Genomic DNA, 19,101 nt, shown 5'->3' with positions numbered 1-19,101 from the left:
GGAGCTCGTGCGTTCTACTACTCGGCCGGCGCGCGCTTCTGCGCTTCAAGAGCACAACCAGGAATAACAATCACGCCGCTTTAATCGTCACGGAATTATTATTTCAGGCCAATGACCAGCCTGCCAATTCGGTTTCGACTATTACGAGCGCAGCTGCTGCCGATCGACGGCGAGCAGATGCGCGAATCGTTCATAAATCACGATATCGTAAGCTGTTTTTATCAATCTTGCGGCTGCGCGTGCACTTTCGCTGGCGACCCTTTGGCTTCTTTGAAACTGATCGTGACGCTCGTTAACAGAAGAATAAACATATTCAGAAATTGAAACGTTAGATAATCTCGCTAAACGGAGGATAAAACGTATTAACAGAGACAGGGGCGTTAAATTAATATTTCCAAAGTTACGACAATTTTTGGTTTCGTTTGGAAAGTTACTCGTTTGGAATATAAAAACAACAAAATATTTTAATCGCTTCATCCTTTTCCGTACCATCTCTTCGTGGTAAAATATCGTGTACTCTTTTGGAGATCTTTCGGTTTCTGCGTTGATTATTTTATTACGCCTTTCGATCTTTCGGCGTAATTCGTTTATATTATGTCGCAGAAAAACCTATAAACGTAGTATCGTATATATGTAATCGGTAAATTGCGCGGTTTAAAACAAATCGAAACCATAAAATTACTTTATGTCAGTACCTAACCGTTTCTACGAATGATACAATGCCTATTACCATAACATTGAATCGAATGGCAGAAATAATCGAACGTATGAATTAATATCGTGCAACGAAAGCAATTACGCAATGCATTAGTCGGATGCATAAGTACTCGATTAACGTTCGATTATAATATTTTTGTAGGAAGCTTCGCTTCGTACGACAAAAAGTTATTTTATCACTGCGATTTATCTTTAATCGCGGAATCTTCCGCAACGCGTTTGTATCGCGAATTACAACTCATCTTACGTATATTCAGTTAGTCTTGAAACTTAAATAGCACGATCGACTAGATTTGTGATAAGTCCGAGAAAGTCTGAGAGGTATATCGAAACTAGATGACTTCGTGTCAGTAAATTAGTTAATGGAGCTCCGGAAGAGATAAGGGCACTCACCTCTTTTCCTTTGATATCTCTGTATCGAACCCACTTGCCCAGACGCGGTCGCCAGTACTCGAGCAGATACGCCTCTGCATACTCAACACCGAGACCGTTGCCGAAGCGACCTTGCGTAGCGGTAGCCGTGATCAAGTGAACCGTATGAAGGTCGATCTCCAACCATTCTCGGGCTTCTTGGGTGATCTGGTTTTTCGGACACCAAGCGCCACCCAGATTCTCCACTTTTAATCTGAAACAGATGGTTAAACATCGCAGGTTATTATCCTTTCTAACTTGAGAGGTTTCGCTTCTTTAACACTACAATCTATTATCAGAGCGGTAACAATTAATTTGTAATTTCTCCGATATAAATTTTACGAGTTTCCTTTTTATATAGAAATCTTCGAGAATTTCTATTATTTATTTTTAACTACGAAACAAGGCTTGTTTTGCGCTCAGAATGTATTTCTTCTACATCTTTCGTTTAGATTTCTCCTGAAATTTCTCGTACATTAATCATTGATAGTAGTAAAATAACTAATTGGAACAATTTATCGACTATTTTTTATTTGTCATTTCTCGTTGCACGAATTAGCGAGCTTGTTGTTGTGAAAGAATCAACAGAAGCCTGATATTCGTAAATCAAGGCGAAAGCGTGTAAAGAGAAAAAAGGTTAAAGGAAACGCTATCGAGAGGGTTGTAACTCCAGGCACGCTCGAAGAAGTTTTCAAGCATCGGGGTAATCAGACACAACATTCTTAGGAGATTCTGCGAACTTCGACGTTTCTGCCCTCGAATGTTAGCGAGAATCGGCTATTTTTCACCTCGTCTTTCAATACTAAGGCGAACCTAACGAATTAATTAAACGTGAAGATACCCGGCGACCCAGCGTCTCCTTACCAATCCAGCCGGTTAGCTGGGATTTTCAAACTAAATTCCGATATCGTAATACGGTGGCTCGTTCATCGGCAACTTTTAATACTTTCATTATTCCAATAATAAATTTGAGCACCCTACAGTAGCAACTTCTTAGACTCGGGCTTACTCTTGCTCGATCTTGCACATTAAATACACTCTCGAAGTAACGAGGAGAAAGAAGAAGTAGGAGAAAAAAAAAAATAAGAAAAAAAAGAAAGGAAAAACACGAGTTTAACTACTTAATGGGATCCAGCACGAGCAGATAGCCCGGGAGAAGTATAAGTGATACTTGGAAACTTTCAAAATCATCTTTGTCACGTGAACCCTTAGCGCGCTTTAACCACGACAAAGACGTACCATGTTTCCTTCATAAAGCAATGTAGCAAATAGTTTTCTACGGCATAGAAGGAAGCTTCCTTTCTCACAAAAATTACAACGTTTCGAGAAACTTTGAGATTCTCAGGTTGGTTTCCCACCCCTGTTATCCCAGACCAAACAATTTCAATCGTCATTAAAAAAGAAAGAGCGACACGAGCGCTGCGAGGCTCATTTGAAATTAAAAACGAGTAGAATAATCATAACACCGTAAAATCTTCGTACCCTCGCGAAACTTCACCGCCTGTGGGACCGGGTACCCCAACTTCCACCCTCTAGGATTAACGTATTTCTCTCGTTTTCCTCCTTTACGCTTATTACGAATAATTAATAGTAAAGAAAAAAGAACGGTGAAAAGTAAACAACGAAATTGCGTTGTTGGACAAAAGAATCTTGCGCGGAATACTCGAATCTCATTTGCATAAAACATAGAACGTTTTGTACGCGTTTCTTTCTTCCGCATTTCCTGCAAATTTCATTTCTAGTTTTTAACGAGAATTAGTCTATGAAATTAGGCTCGAATCGGACTATGTTGGCTGACTTGACCTATCTTAAGATTACTGCGCCTTTTTATCTTGCACGAAACAAACGAGAAACAGAGAAAATTATAATTTCGATTAATCATTTAACTTACTACGCATATTTCTTACCAAAAAGCATAAACCTGAAAAGAAGAAACACGAAATATTTTGAAATATCCGGGACATTTCTGAACACTCGCCAATTACGAAACCCATTCAACTGTTTCGTTATTCATGGTTGAAGCAATTTTCCTCAAAACTTTTAACACGCAGTTCTCGTTCGCATCCAGCACCGCGATCAAATATAAATTATTCACAAGCCAACGTCAAGATAATAAAAATTGTAGCTCGCCAAATTGAAAGATGAACGTGAAACCGTAGAAGCTCGCATTATGTGTCCAGATGACGATCCTTAAAAAGGAAGAAGACGAAGGCTGGAGGTTGTCGAGGAGAGACACAGCGATATCTCTGGACAGCTCGATCCATCCTGACGCGTATACACACAGGTGATCTCGATCGAAGGTGCAAGCTGGCCATTTAATACGTGCAAGCTGTAGAGCCGAGGGATCGGCGTGGTTCGGTTTTAATCTTTCCGGGGGTCGAAAGCAAGGCGCGGAGAGGCTGGCCGTAGTCGGCATGAATAAAAGATGAGGCGCGAAGCGCCTTCCCTAATTGCGTGGACCGTTTAAATGCTTGGCTAAGAGGGAAGCTTCTGCCGGTCGTAACGTCACGCTATACCTGTATACAGCCGTGTTGGTATATCCTTTTGGATGGTGCGAGGTGAATGGCGCGGAAAGAGACGAGAAGCCTACACCGAGGATGGGGGACATCCGACGTCTTCGAGGTTTAACCGGCACTCTCCCTCTCGGGAGAGTTTGTTTTAGCATCGTGCATTATTCTTCATTACTGGAATATTTGGAGGCGTGTCTTAACAACGTGTACCTGACGATATTTGCTCTATCCTTAATTGTCGCTAGGGAAATCGACCTGACGACGACGACGGTGGCGACAACGACGAGACGACGGTTTCCTTTTGGACGCGATACGGATAATTCGGTTTCTTTCGTAAACGGAAAAGAGGAAGCCAACGCGAGCTTTGCAATCTTTGCGGAATTTTGAGAATGTAATTAGGATTTGGATAGAGTCTTCCCTCGTTTAATTTTGTTGATTTTAATTAATGGTGTATTTGCCCTTCGATGCAAATTGCAGCGAGGGAAACGTTTTATTTTTCTTCGTTCTTCGAGCTCAATGGAAAAGAAAAATCAGGTCTAGTCTATCGATCAGGTTTTCCTTTAGAATCAGCTTTCTACAAAGGTTTGTTATCAGACACGTAGTAGGAATAAACCCAGGAAGTTAAGGAATGTAGCAGCATCGTCCAGTGTTAATATATGGTTTTCAATTTTCTGGGTAGCGTGACACGTAGATGTATCCGTTGAATGACTTTGTTGTCTAGATGTCTCGTATTCTACCTCCACCTTACCTCCCTATTTCTACTCTATCCATTCCACGATTTTTAACTGCAACGCCAATCACTGCAGATATTAACATTACAGCTCTGTTATTTACTATAAAATTAAACCACTCGTCATCTCTTCTTCAAAGAGAATGAGTGTCTCTAGCCACACCCGTTGCGTAAAAATAAATTATTCATCGGCTTCAAATTGCCAAGAGAAATTCTAGGTGTGTCACCGATGAAACGTAATCAAACGATCCAACAAAGCGTTTAAAAAAATTAGCGGAGATCGGAGATCATCGCTCCATGTGCAATCCCAAGAACTCGACACCTCGTGAGATGGTCGACACCTTGACTAACTACTCACGCCTGCAGAAATAACGATGATGCTTCTATCACTTCACGCTGCCTCTATCTCAAGAGGATTGAAGTTGAGTCCAGTTTATCTAAACTCGTCTCACCTGACCGCTCGTTCAGCTTTGCGCGTTACATAGTATTTACTCGCCGGTGTTTCAGGTAATTTGCAACGGGCCGGCAAAATTAATGCGTACCAGGGGATTTTTCCAGGATGTTCTCCTATCGCCTCGGCGTGGTATCGTGTCTCGGCGTGGTGGTGCTAATAATCGTGCTTACCGGCCATCAAACCGAGAATGATAACGCGGCGGCGTTCTCGAGGGCAACGCGTCGTTATAACAACGTCTGGGGCCTGGTTTTGCGAGATTTACAGCTCTGACGATGCAACCGCCTCTTTATCCTTAACAACCAGCTCGAACGGGCCGGTTTCCTGTTGTTGGAACAACGAACAAGGAGGCGCAACGATACCACGGCCGGCGAGAACCCAAACGCAACCTGCAATTCCGTGATGGAATAATAGACAAATGGACGCGTAGGTCGGTTTTATGGTGTTGGTCGAGGCATTAGCTGGACCACAGACGCGAGCCAAAGTCGTCTCGTAAAATTGCCATCGTCGTACGGCCGGCTACAACAAAACGTTAATTGATACCGTTTGGCATTAAGGACTAATTGGCATGGATCGTTGTATACATAGATGTCGCGTGTTTGCTGACGTGGTGTAACTAAGATATTGCCAGGTTTGCGTCTGTTACGATAACGCAACTTAACGTAATTTACAGTACCTCTTGAACGTATATGCAAATGTAGATGCCAAGAATATTTAATTACACAGAGTTTACGATACGGTTAGCTGATGTCTGTCTTAAAGAATCTTAAAGCGCTTCGGACGTTCTGCTTTAGGTTTTAGATATTTCTCGGCCATGAGATTTATCGATAGTTTATTGGTAGTTTATGCCTGTGTATGTTATAGCGGACGTATCCCGTAAATCCATTTAAACGTATTACCTGTAGGAATGTTGGATGGTGGTAGAATTTTGACCCGTAAATTTTCATGTAAAATAGTAGTAGCTGCGTTTAGTAAATAATAATTTGTCTAGTAAATAGTAATTCGATTGTGCGATAATTCTTGCTCTGTATTATAAGACAGCCCGTCGAGAACTCTTACTTTCTTAGATACACTCATACTTTCTCCGAACTCTGAACTTTACGTTTCAATGAATTCTACACCATTTATACTCGCACACGGTAAATTCTTTCTTCGCTCTTTTTCCTTCGTTTTCGACGTTTATTCAGAACTTCGACTTTTCTATTCAACGCAAGGCAAGATCGATTTAAAAAGGAGAAATCATTCTCGCGTTTAATGTACAACATACCCTATCGCATACGATTTCAAACCACTATCTTGAAAACTTTCGCCCTTTAACGCAGACAATTCCTGATTTAAAAAAGTAATATATTTTTCTTTCACATGAATTTTACTAAAATCGACGCGTCTCTGAATTTGTAGTATTAAATACATCTACATTAATTTAAATTTGGACCGCGTAAATTAATCAAACGTTTATTTCTCTATCCTAGACACTCTCGACTCATCCAGCACAAATCCTATCATTTCCCCGATTTTCTATTTAATTTTTCACCGATGTTACATTCAACATTTCCATACATTTCTCCACTAGCGTCGTCGTAGCCAAGATGGCTAAAATACTCTCCATTATTATCATTATTGGCGTCGAAAAAGTAATACCGCGATCATCGCAGCTTCCCCCTTCCATCATTTCTGTCTTCAGCCGACATTTAGTCGACGTTTCGTCCGGCCACAGCCTACACGTGCCATTTAAAGCGACTTTTTGCGGGGCCCGGTCTCGAGAAAAGCATCGAGCGCCGTGTGTGGTCCGACGTCCGTCGAAAAAGAACGATCGGTCGCGTGTGTTCCGCGAGAGGAGACTTTGTTTCGAACCTTCGAAAATCCTGTTCCCTTACTGGCTGCATTAAATCGACCACGACCAAAAAGAGATACCGTGACCGGCTTAAATTTCCCATCGCGTTAACCGCTTCGCGGATGATTTCGACTTCGCTGAAATTAGCTGAGACGCGACACTGTCTCTTCTCAGTTGTCTCTTAGCAACGGTATACCGCTTATATTATGCAAAATGTTCGCCAGGGGAATTGACATACGGGTAGACTTATCTGATTCGGGTTGCGTAGACGCGCTTCGAACAAAAGAAGGAAAGAAAGGAGCGAAAAGAAACGACGGAAGGAAGAGGGAAGAGCAGGTCGTAATTCCCCGATAGGTCCTTGGCCGATGGAAATTTCGAGTTCACGTCGAACCGTAAATTCCAGCGTTTTCGTATCGACGCAGCACGCGAGAACATTTGCCTGCTCCGTTTTCGCAGTCGGATCGTTTCCAGTTCCGTTGGATATCCGCGATCATTGTTTTTTAAACACTAAACTTCTTGCTTCCATTTAACGTCGCGATCCTCGTTACAGCAAGTCGGAGAAATTCCCTTTGACATTACGGTTCGATGAGAATTCGGAAGTTTAGAACAGGGGTGGATTTACGGTTGTAGGAAATTTGTAGGTAAATCTAGTGACTATGAGGTGATCTCGCAGTGGAGGAAATCCAACCGATAAGATTAAGGTTAGAATGTAGTCACGTCCCCGCAATTATCCTCTATCTTCCTCTAATTGTATTCTCCGGAGTTTCTCTATCGATTGTCTAATTGTAATAAATGTTTTTGTATTACTCGTTGAGAAAGATATCGTTAGAATTTCTTATCGCAAAATGGTTGTGCAATTTCCCTCGATAACGTGTTTTTCAGTTAATTAAAATACTCTTACGTTTCCGAATTAAAGCCGGTAACTAGTACGCGATCAGGTACCGCAATTGGAGATAGTTACTCGATTAGGTTAAAGCTGGAGTGTGACCACGTTCCTGCAATTATCATGTGTCTCCTATTCTCGTTGCTTTCGCTGATGCTTCGCTGGCCACTGTGTGACCTCGGAAATCGCTGTTAGGTACTCTAACAAGGTTTCTGTTCTCCGATGCTTTTATTTTCTCCATATATTACCAGGATCGAGTATAGCTTTATAATTCTGAACACCATTCTCGAACGTTATTATGAATCGTTGCTAGAATTTTTATTCGATAAGATGAAACCAAGCGATATAGCTACCGGCTTCCTACGATTTTCTTTTTCACACTTTTCTCGTCTCCTCTTCCAATCGATTACTATTTATACCCGTTAACCTCCACTATCTTTTTCGTTTGATTATTCAATTGATCGACTAAAACACGTTTGAAATTTTAAATTAGCCAGTTGGAAAATTGAAGTTAAACGATACGGAGCATCGTGGACGCTACTACGTTCGAGCAATAAACGTTATCGCGATACGCTCTGCTCTTAGATAAGAAACTACTTCCTTAAAGGTTCGTTGCGTTTTTCTTTCGCGAAATCAAGAGCACACTGCCGATACTTAAGAAACCAACTATCATCCTCCGCTGGCCATTTTTCGTTCTTTTATCTCGCCACCCCATTCAGGGATGTTTCTATTCTCTCGCGGTTGGTATTGCTTCGAGGAATATCAGAAGTTCGCTTATTGGACTCGTTGAAATTTGTTCTCGTCCCGTACGATTCGATACAGCAGCCGTGCAAATTGAATTCCGGTTTTCGATTTGGTATCAGCGGAGAACGCGTGTAACGCGGATAACGACAGGCTGCCTGATTTTCTCGTTCCCGAATTATCGCGACACGATCCAGTTCAACTTCCCTGCAGTTTCATTAAAAAAAAAAAAAATTCCTTTTGCTCGGAACAACTAAACGGAACATCGCATCTTCTACGAACAATTTTTTTCCACATCTTTCCCAGGGATCGTGGGTTTCCGATTTTATCAGATGCCTCGAAATTTTATGGAACTTTCGTAGAAGCTCGAGGAACGAACAATGGAACTGAATTACCCTTCTCCTAGCCTAGCGCGAGCAAGATCGAAAATGGGATTCATCTTGGTAACGTCAGACGCGAGTGTGTAATCGACTGCCGAGATACAAAGCCAGCGTATAACCCTCGTAGCTGCAGCCTTATCTGCCTCTTCGAAATTACAGTGTATCAAGTAATGACTCTAAAAGCCATTACTCGCATGAAAAGTCCGGGCTGGACGTCGTCGCGTTCCTCGTTGCGCTAGCTAAGTATTTCTATTCTATTCAGCGTTTTCCGTTTCGCCATCGTATCTTGACAGTTTTAATTTTTATGCAGCGTGCCACGCGAACAGGGAACACAAAGATTTCTCGTTCCTTTAACCTGTCAGGTACGACGCGCCACTATAGTGGCTTTCGCGAATGTCATTTTACATTACGACGCGCCACTATAGTGGCTCATTGTACTGACTCATTCACTCACCGTTTCAACTAAACGATCTTTTTCATTTGTCTTGCTTCACACTTTTCTTGTCCTCGCAACGTTTTATAACATTGTTAACGATATACAGACAGAATATATAGTCTTTGTTTTTGATGCGCCAGTGTCAGATATCAATTGTTGCATTCCGTTAAAATAAATATACCATTATTAGACGCTCTTTTTAACATACCGATCCGTATCATAGTAATTTTGTAGAATCTTCAAGCTCAAAATGTCGCTTGAAAATAGAAAACGAAGAGCAATTTGAAAAACGCTATCGCGCTGTGAGTGTGAAGATTGTGACGTGGGTCTATGTGTCGTACCGTGCTTTAAAATATATCACAGTCAATTGTATTATTAATTATAAAGTAAATTATTAAAGTTCAAATATATGCGTTATATCTTTACGAAAAATTATAATTTATTTATCAAAAACTTTATTCCAATGTGCTTGCGTATATTATCCGTCACACATTGCAGTGCTGTATCGTTTACGCGTAATTCGCGACAAACTCTGCCTTTTGTCTACAACAAAATTCAACCGCACCTAAGAGGCTAGAAGCGGTATCGCGGAAAATTGTTTTTGCCAGGTACGCGTTCTCATCGGCCAGCAAATGGGAATCGTGAAACGAAAAGATATTTCACGATCGGACCATAGGTTTAGAAAAATGTTCCTACCAGAGCATTTCGATTAATTTTATTCCTTTTTACCTACGTACTCTGTTTAATTTCTTCGACGACGACGATGACGTGTCCTCTGCATTCTGTGATACTATTTCAGAATAAAATACGATAAAATTGTACTCAAAGAGTTTCTACCATATTCGAGTAAAAACGAACTGTATAAGTAATTTTATTTTATTTATCGGTTCGAATATAATACATAGCCTCTTAATGCAAGAGTTAATGTAGAGTAAGATAAGTATAAAGAATGATGTACACAGGAGTTCGAATTCGGCTATTCGAATAAATTTCCACGATGCACGTGAAGAAACCGGGCAGTTACGTTCCAGTTTTTCCAAAGTGCGTTCACCCCTCGCGTAATTCCAATTGAATTCGCTCGTTGAATCGGACTGTGTATACACGGTGAAGCAGCGGGCAAACTCGCAGTTGCGACTTGCCTTTTGACTTCTCAATCCACTGCTATTTCTCTCAACAGGAGACCGCTCTCTTATATACCGCGCACGATCTCTAACCAGTATCTTAATTGCATCCATTCTGGAAATATCGTTCAAACTGAGAACACGGCAAGAAAAGGGAAGAAGACGCGCGAAAGAAGCGGGAAAGGCAGGGTGTTTCTTAAAGTAAAAGCACGAGTCGTGTGTCTTTTTACGATGGCGCGCTTGAGAATCGTTTTGTGTACTCGCATATGGAAAACGATCATTTCGCGCTACAGAAAACGGCTACTCCAGATTTGTCTGTAACATCGTTTCCGATGTTTCGCTATTCAACGAAGAAAAACCTGCATTCAAGGGAAACTTTGTATTCGACTCGTTTCCTCTTTTCTCGCCCTTTTTTTTTTCTCCCTTCTATCCGTTGTTCCCCGTTTTCCATCTCTGAACATTCCACCCACGCGAAAAGCGTCTTCGGGGATTCGTTCATCGATCAGCCGTTGCCTCTTTATCCCGCAAGCCGCTTGAAATGAAATTATCACGGCGACGTTACCGTTTCAACACCGTTAATTAAATTACACCGCGAACGTGTTTGACATCCGTACGAACTTTTTGCCAGAAGCCGAGAGAAGTAACGCGGCAATTTTTTAAATGTCACGCTCGCAACGCTGCTACGACTGTGGAAACACGGCATGACACCGATTTATCGGTGCTTTGACGCGTTCTGACGGCGATCGTTCGTGTTCCACGGTCTCGGATACGGATTTTCGGTATTTTCGTCGTTTCGCTTGTTGCGGCTCTTTCTCAATTACTTCACGTCCTTAGTTTTCGCGAGCTCTGTCCCGGTTTCTCGGCAGGTTTCCAAGCCACAGACAGACCGAGTTACCTTTATACATCAATTATAGACAGGATTGACACGACCTACTGGGGATAATCTGGCCTTAATTGAAGTCAATATGAACGATCGAACGACGTCTGGCATTTTTGTCGGTTCCCTGGCCAGGAAGTTTATATAGGACGAGCTATTTCTGATTTTATCTTTCGCGGAAAGAAGACCGAGTGCTTGAATATTTCATCGATTCAAATATTCAGACAGTTGGGAATTCTACCTTTTCAAGCTACGTAATTGTATTCTTTTCGTGCGTCACGTTTCGTTCCACCGAGGATTTATCGTAACCGCAACGAAAGAGACATCGTACAGACCTATCTTTTACCTTTGAAATCTATTATTTTTAAGCTTTGGTTGGATTATTCGGGTTACTTGAATTTACGTTTCTATTCATACAAGTTAAGTTACTCGCATTTAAGTAACGTCATTTTGATCTTATTACCGTTTGGAGTCATTTTTCATCTAATCGTATTCCTTTATCGTTAAAAAGTTTCCCAATCTTGAAAATAAAACGGAAGAATCGTTATCGAAGTGTGATCGATATTAAAAAAACTTTTTTATAGCGTTAGATGCTTTTATGTTCGTTTTAACGAGATTGAAATAAAAGAATTTAGTCGATGGCAAGCGGATGCTTAAAATAGAGTGGAAGAAAGTATTGTCTGCGATACTTATAATAACGAGAGAAATAGAGAACGAGTTGCTAGAAGTCTCGAAAGACAATACTGAAAAGAAACAATCAATTTGAGTAAGGAAGTAGATTATCAGATCAAGCCATCCTGGTGCATCAGAGACTTTGTTAAAAAAGTTAGCCGCAGGAAGATAAAGAAGAATATAAAAATCATCTCTGTAGAAAAGTTTGATGATTTGCGCGATATGATTAAACGCAAAGTTCATAAAGAGTAGATTAGATTTAGGAAGCCAATAGCGAAACTGGAAATAACATTACGTTACCTAGTAACTATCGCTTCCTTTAAACGATGGAATAGTTGAAAGAATCTCAATTTCGCTTAAAACTTAAGAGGGCCAAGTACTAGAAAACTATACCGATCCTCTCGTGATCGAGAGAAAAATAGGGAAATATTACGAAATTTCAAAAACAGTATTTTTTTACAACTCTTGATAAAGAGAAAAATAGGAAAATATTACGAAATTTCAAAAGCAGTACTATTTACAATTTACATCTTTCTTTAATAAATACACTCGTAAGAGTAAAGTAAAATAAAGTTTGCAAGTTCTTGAAAAAGTGGAATATGATAACGTATCTATGCAACGAAATTGAGAAAGCAAAACCGATGGAACCGATCAGCTCGTTCATCGAGAAACTTAGATGACAAAATGCAGAAACATTTTCTACGAAGGAAACTCAATCGAATTATGTAAAATAAAGATACGCGCATAAACCTGAGAGAATACTTGGAATAGTCTGAATAGCACGATACTTTCAAATCAATCGAGTCCATCTACCTTAAATGAAACTTTACAAGCAAGACACAATTCCCAGTACAGTGAGTAGAGTATCCAATCACCGCAGTCGCGCGAAACCCAACAAAACCGCGGTACTTTCGATTCGATTTCAATTTATAGCGCCCACCCACCGCCCAATAGCGCAACCCATGTAACAATCTTGGAGTTGGAAGAAGAACGCTGTATCAAATAGCATTGTAGATGGTTGTTCTTTGATGCGGTTTGTTCGGCGGTGCATCGTCAGCCATTCTAAGCACCTTCGCCCGAGGTCGCGGTGTATTAAATTAGACGGTGACGTGGACTGGCAAAGGAGGCACTTGGATGCGATGCGGGGGCGCCCCGAAGCTCATCAAGAGTCAGGCCCATTCAGCCGGTCATTGTCTGCGGTAATGGAATGTATTAATATCGGAGAGCCCGCGGGGCCGGCGACCGACGCTCTCCGTGTTCCACGTTGCCCGAGCTGGTTGGTTTGGCCCTCGCTTCGAGTTACAACCGCGGCCTGCACCAGAGCGGATATGTCCCGTGGGATGGAATATTCGTATAAACCGTTGTTGCGCTGCAACCGCCGCTGAATACCGGACCCTACGCATTAATATCTAAACGCCACCGACGGAAGGCTATCCGTGGGGCGAGACAAGGGGGCGAGAGGGTGCACGAGAGGGTTTGGCTGGAACGAGAACTCGAGTCGGCCAGAAAGAGAACGAGACGAATGGAGTGACGATAGAAGAGAGCAAGAGAAACGGTATAGCGCACGCGCTGCCGTCGCATCACGTATTCATGCGTTGCACCGTCGGTTACAAGAGGCGTTACATGGCCAACCCTTCCGCCACCAGCCAGGTGTAATATTCTTTTTACGTCGCTGGCCAACGTCAAACATCTCCCTGTGATAATTGTATTAGAGGCTCGAGGCTGCTTTAAGTTTTACAGTGGAAGGGTAGCAAAGGAGTTGCGTGGATGGACGATTTGAATTTCAGTTGCGTTGGCTTGCCGGAGGTGAAAGGATGAATTTGAAAAATATATTAGATATATTCGGACAAAGGGTAGCTCTCAGCGGATATAGTACTTTTGACAATGGCTGTCAGAAGTTTCCTGTCGTGGTGTAATTTTATTAGATCGAAATAAAGAGTTTTTGATGATAAAGGACTGCTTTATGAGTATAGCTTCTACCGTGAGTTATGAAATACAGTGTTATTAAATTTGTGTAAAAGAGACTTTATTAACGTATGATTCAAGCAGCAGAAGTGCAACCTGCAAACTCTTGCCGGCTACTGTATTAAAACAAGCAAGAAATGTCTCATTAATATAGGTCTGCAAATGAATCTCAAAGGAGACACGGACATTCCGCTTATACATATATTCGTAATTCCTTCTTACGAAGATGTCAAATTTACATTGAAGCGAAAAACTAAGGAAAGGCAGAATTTCTTTTACAGAAGGAGAAAATAAAAGTCCGACTGGCAATAAACGTTCGTTTCACTCTTGTCTTACCTTAATCGATATAAATCCACCATAGAATGAATACACCATACAGATAAATATATAAATAACGTATTAATACAATGGAATATTTTTTGTTTATTTTAACCAGTGATATACTGCAAATATATGATTTTATCCTCAATAACATTTATTCTTTTATCTGCAATAAAATCATAAATTGTTTAATCCATTTTCCCAATCATCGCATGTACGCATTGTTATACGCATTGTCATGTAAAATTACTTATTAGCAGACAAAAGTACGGGCGCGGATACGATCGCGTCAATGGAAGACCGATGAATATGGAACGAGGTTCGCATGCGTTCGATCACCGCGGAATTATCGAACTATCGTCCGGTTGGATTAATTGCACGGGGAGCGGCCTGGATAAACACCGCCGCGAAGGAAGTGTTTCGCGTAAATATTAATTACAGCCGAGCGACACAGCGCGTGTACGAAAAAGTGTGGAACATGCGATCGCGGTGATTTAATTGCACGTTGGATTATCTTAGGATTTATTCTTCCTGGAATATGCATCACCCTTGCGATTAAATTCATCAACCTCTTCGCGGGTTGCGAGAATCGAACAGCCTTCTCCGCTTCTTTCCTTTTTTTTCCCCCTCTATTTCACCTATCCGTATAAACGAACCTGCACTGATAGGGCATTGATATATGTATTTCGATTAACTATTTATTTTTTTATCGCACAACTAGACTGTGCTTTATTATGCAAATTCATATTTTTACAAATAAAACCGAAGAAATGAAATTTAAATTTGTTTCACTCCTTACATATTATGGAAAATACTTGGGATATTGAACGTGTATATGTATATTACATATATGTATTGTGAACATTTCTGCGAATCAAAAATGTCTATAAACGTAGAAAGATCCGCAATCTACATTTAATCGATGCTTTTGTTAATAACTGGTTTGTTACTTTCCATCCCCCGTTTACTCTCTGCTAATTACCATTGTGCTCGGTGTTCTTTTCGTGCTTAAAACAACTCGCGAAAGTCGCGTGGTCGTTATAATTGCGCGATTTAAATGGTGTAAAGATAAAAATAGGATGATGTTTTCATTGTAAGATGATGTAGGTAATTTCCATATTGGATACAGCGTCGAACGTTGTAAGCGACGAAATAATTTATAATACCTCTTTCAGTCCCGAAGCGATATTTTTAGTTTACACTGAAAATTTCCAATACAAATTTCATATACCACAATAATCGCGTGATTGCGTATGCAAAATCAACGTTTTTTACAAGTTGAATCTCGGACTGAAAAATTTTATCCCGCATATTTCGTTCACTTTTGCATAAAGAATTACCTTCTGCCTGTTTGTCCAATACGTTTGTACAACCGCAACCTCTACACACGCGTATACTCTTTTTTCTTTTTTCATACCTGAAAAATTTTGTTAATTTTATCTGGCTGCACGAGTCGCGACAGTGAGAAATACCGCGTAGTCGTCACGTGGTTTCCGTGTATAAATCGGGTGAAAAAGCGCGTGACGCGGTCAGATTAGAAATAATTACTGGCGGCTTTTCCCACTCTGCTCTCTTTGTTTACGCGTGATAACGTCTTTCGTCGTGCGTGCACGCAAACTCGATAAACCGGATTTTACGTATTAACGAGTTACCATGGTGGCACGATGCAACGCATTTTTAATATTCATGCGAGCCGCGTCGCGATTAATGAATCCTGAAGTATTAATTTTCGTTCCCTTCGCGTTTCGGCCGCGATTAAACTGGCTGCCGCGCGTGGAAAGGGGCGCTGATTTACTTTTCCCGGCTGCGTATCACGTCTTCGCGAATTTGCCACGAGGTTTTCGACGCACGAACATCGTCGCCGTGTATGAATAATTCACCGAATAACTGCTTGGTTGGCATCTTGAAATAATTATGGTATAATTGGGCGTGAGCAAATCGGAGCCTCGAAAGGAACTTCCCTCGGGGGAGTCGTTTCTTTGGCTAGTCGTGCATTTGATCACATAGAGTGATTTAAATGTAAGAGATAATATTTCGTCCAAAGAAAGAGAGAGAGACAGAGAGAAAGAGAGTGAAGAAGGGCGTAGAGAAGAAATAGGCAGTAAATTTTCGAGGCTCGAGTACTTCGCGAGATCGTTCAATCTATGTTTCGAGTTTCTTGGATTTCTCTTTTGGATTTGTTATAAACGATGCTTGCTATTTTTTTCAATATAAAATTGGAATTCTAATGAGGTTCTCTTAATCTTCTGTAACTAAGTAACTATCATATATTATGTAGGTATGTTCTAATCTTCGCCGAAGCTTTTGCTCGTTTTGTAACGTCACGCTCGATTATTAATCGATGGAACAATAATTCCAATATCCCGTCTAGTTAACTGGATAAATAAATTTTATTTCATTCGAACAAATAAAATTCTTTACACGTTGCTCGTGGGTACTCACATACCAAATAATACATATATACACACATAAGACAATACATGTTCGTAGAAATATACGTTCTTAACCAAAGTACAACCACCGAAACTACAAATCATCCCACAATCCCATTTAAGTTTTGCATGACGAGTAAACGTGCTTTCCTAAATAAGTCCCTCCCGTCTCCGCCTTCGTTACCATTGCCAACTCGTCCCCCTTCGTTTACATGTCTCCCAAGATCACCGCTATTTCTCGAAAACATAAACCCTCGTCCCTCGATCTAACGACCTTAGTAAAACCCTCGATCAACCCTCTCTTGCCACTCGAATGGCACGCAGTTTCATCTTGGATACCCGTCTACTCTAAACTGGTTGTCTCGCGAAATCCATCGTTATAACGGCTATTCGAAGATACAGGAAGGCGTGTAACATTGTCGTAAAGACAAAGTACTATAGAACACCTAACTCATTGTCAGATTCCCAAAGTAGATTTGAAAGTGAGCTATTGGAATTAAATGGACAGTATAATTCACAGGAGACGTATCTTTGTTATTTATATTGGGGTTATTAGATGTATGCGAACAAAGGAACGCGTGGATAAATTGTAAGGTAGAAAATATATTTTAACACAGAAGTGAAAATACAAATCGGAATATAATTGAGCTGGTCCAGAACCGCACGCTAGCAGTGTTACCCTATGACTGAAAGTCCTGAAACCATCGTCGCCTGTCTACAGTTTATGGTCTGTTTTCGTCCCAGTCTTTTGTCTATACGCTGTCGATCGCTTCAGTGCTCGAGAAAACTAAAAGACCAGATGTAGAGTTTTCTTAGAAGTGGTGACCACTTCAACAATTTATATAACAAACTATTACAAAGATTTTACATTTATTACCTCTTCTTCAAAATAATAAATTACCTCTATTGAGATATGTATAATTTTATGTGCTAGACTAGATTGACCGCGTAGTAGTGACACATGTATGTGAATACGAGTGTGTGGAAGTATGTGTGTGCGCGGCGCCCCGAAAACAACGGAATGTAAACTGTTCAGTTAATAGTCTGGTATGGAAGAAGGTGAGACGCGTGCGAGTGTGTATCGATGAATGTCTTTGAAATCGTTTATCAAATAAAATTTATATAGAATATAACTATTCTAATATAAATTCTAAGTGTAAATTTAGTGTTCCCATACCGTTATTTCGGCAATTAAGATAAAAAATTCTCAATAATCTCTAAACTGCGGATATTTATGCGTTTATGGGAAAGTTGAAAATGCAAAATTGCACAGAATGCGCATAATATAATATATAAAACGTCTTTGCTATCATGTGATTTTCATGGAAAATTAATTATTTCGGTCTTTCGGTACAAACGCTCCATTGTGTGCCAGCCCCTGCAACTCCATTGCCCAAATACAATTTTAAGGTGTTCCCCTATTTTCTCCCATTGTCCTGATCGTTTAGGATCATAAAAATTTCATATCCGTTACAATCGATCAACAAACTACGAAAACATCTTACAAATTCCTACATTTATCATTTTTGAACCCACTCTTCCTCTTATTCCCAAGCTGTCCCTAAGCAAGTAACTTTCCATGCACGCGTAGTATCGTTGGAGGGTCGTGGCCGATGGCAATTGGATGGCGCGCGGCCAGAGCAACAGAAGTCACCGATAGATAGGGATGACGAATGATATGGAGGGTAGGCTATCGAAATGAAAAAGCGTCGCTTACCGTGCTAGGTGTGGACCAACGTTTCCCGTGTCGAACGTAGAGCTTGCCGTGATATCCGCGTCCGGGATCGCGCCGGATTCCATACCAAGCGGCGCGATGCATTGGGCTGAAACAAACAAAAACATGCAATCGAGTTTAAAGTTTTGTCTTGCAACGAAAAATTTACATACGAGTCTAAAGGAAGAAGGCAGAGAGGAAAAGGATTGGTTGGGCATCGATGCTCGTCCTGTTTTCGCCAGCGGATCATAAATGGCTAAATAACCAGGTAACCGAGATGAATCTGTCGGATAGAGCCGGTTTACGTTCTTGTATACGACCGCCTTTCCTCCAGCTTCGATGCGAGGAGAACGAGAAGAGTTAGGACGACGGCAAGGACTACCTCAACGTTTTCGTATCTTTGGGACCGATCAAATTGTTTCATAGGGGAACACGGCAGCGTTACGGGGACGCAATGTATCCTGCTACCAGGAACCGGGCCTATCTTGATACAATATTGTCGGCCATGGAGGACTGGCCGCGTTATTTACGGTTTTGCCGTCGTTCCGCCACGGCGAAAACTTCGAAATCGTGGCTAACGAAACATGCACCGCAGAGACGTTGTATCTGTAACGTGGCACGATAAATCGTCGATGGAACTAAAATTACGATTCGGAGGGCACTTCGTGTAAATTGATATTCCGCGTTGTCATCGATGCTCGTGATTTCATCCTCGAGTCGCGGAATATAGCTACTTGTTTGCATCCGTAATAGAAACTGGAATATTCAGTGTTCGTAACGTTTCACTCTTTACGCTCTGCTCAACTATCTGTGTATCACTTTATCAATGAACATCAGAGTTATTAGAACGGACAAAATGATCGACACGTAGATTTCCATATAAACTTTGTAAATTTATTGTTGAGG

The 19,101-nt window shown here is 41.0% G+C and overlaps 1 protein-coding gene across 5 annotated transcripts in view; it reads right to left on the bottom strand.

Moving 5' to 3' along the window:
• The window catches only part of LOC139998063 (discoidin domain-containing receptor 2), a 399,507-nt gene that overhangs the window by 62,583 nt on the left and 317,823 nt on the right, over nt 1–19,101 (bottom strand). For all 5 annotated transcript variants that reach the window (XM_072022292.1, XM_072022288.1, XM_072022291.1 and 2 more), the window contains 2 exons: nt 18,199–18,304; nt 1,111–1,342 (listed from right to left, as the gene is read on the bottom strand). In XM_072022292.1, the coding sequence (XP_071878393.1) occupies nt 1,111–1,342; nt 18,199–18,281 (315 nt within the window). In that variant the 5' untranslated portion in view covers nt 18,282–18,304. The remainder of the gene's footprint in view (nt 1–1,110; nt 1,343–18,198; nt 18,305–19,101) is intronic.

This window comes from Bombus fervidus, chromosome 2 (genome assembly GCF_041682495.2).
Source record: "Bombus fervidus isolate BK054 chromosome 2, iyBomFerv1, whole genome shotgun sequence".
In the NCBI taxonomy this organism is placed as follows: Eukaryota; Metazoa; Arthropoda; class Insecta; order Hymenoptera; family Apidae; genus Bombus; species Bombus fervidus.
Note: the sequence above shows the minus strand (reverse complement) of the source record. Positions and strands in the feature narration are given on the sequence as shown.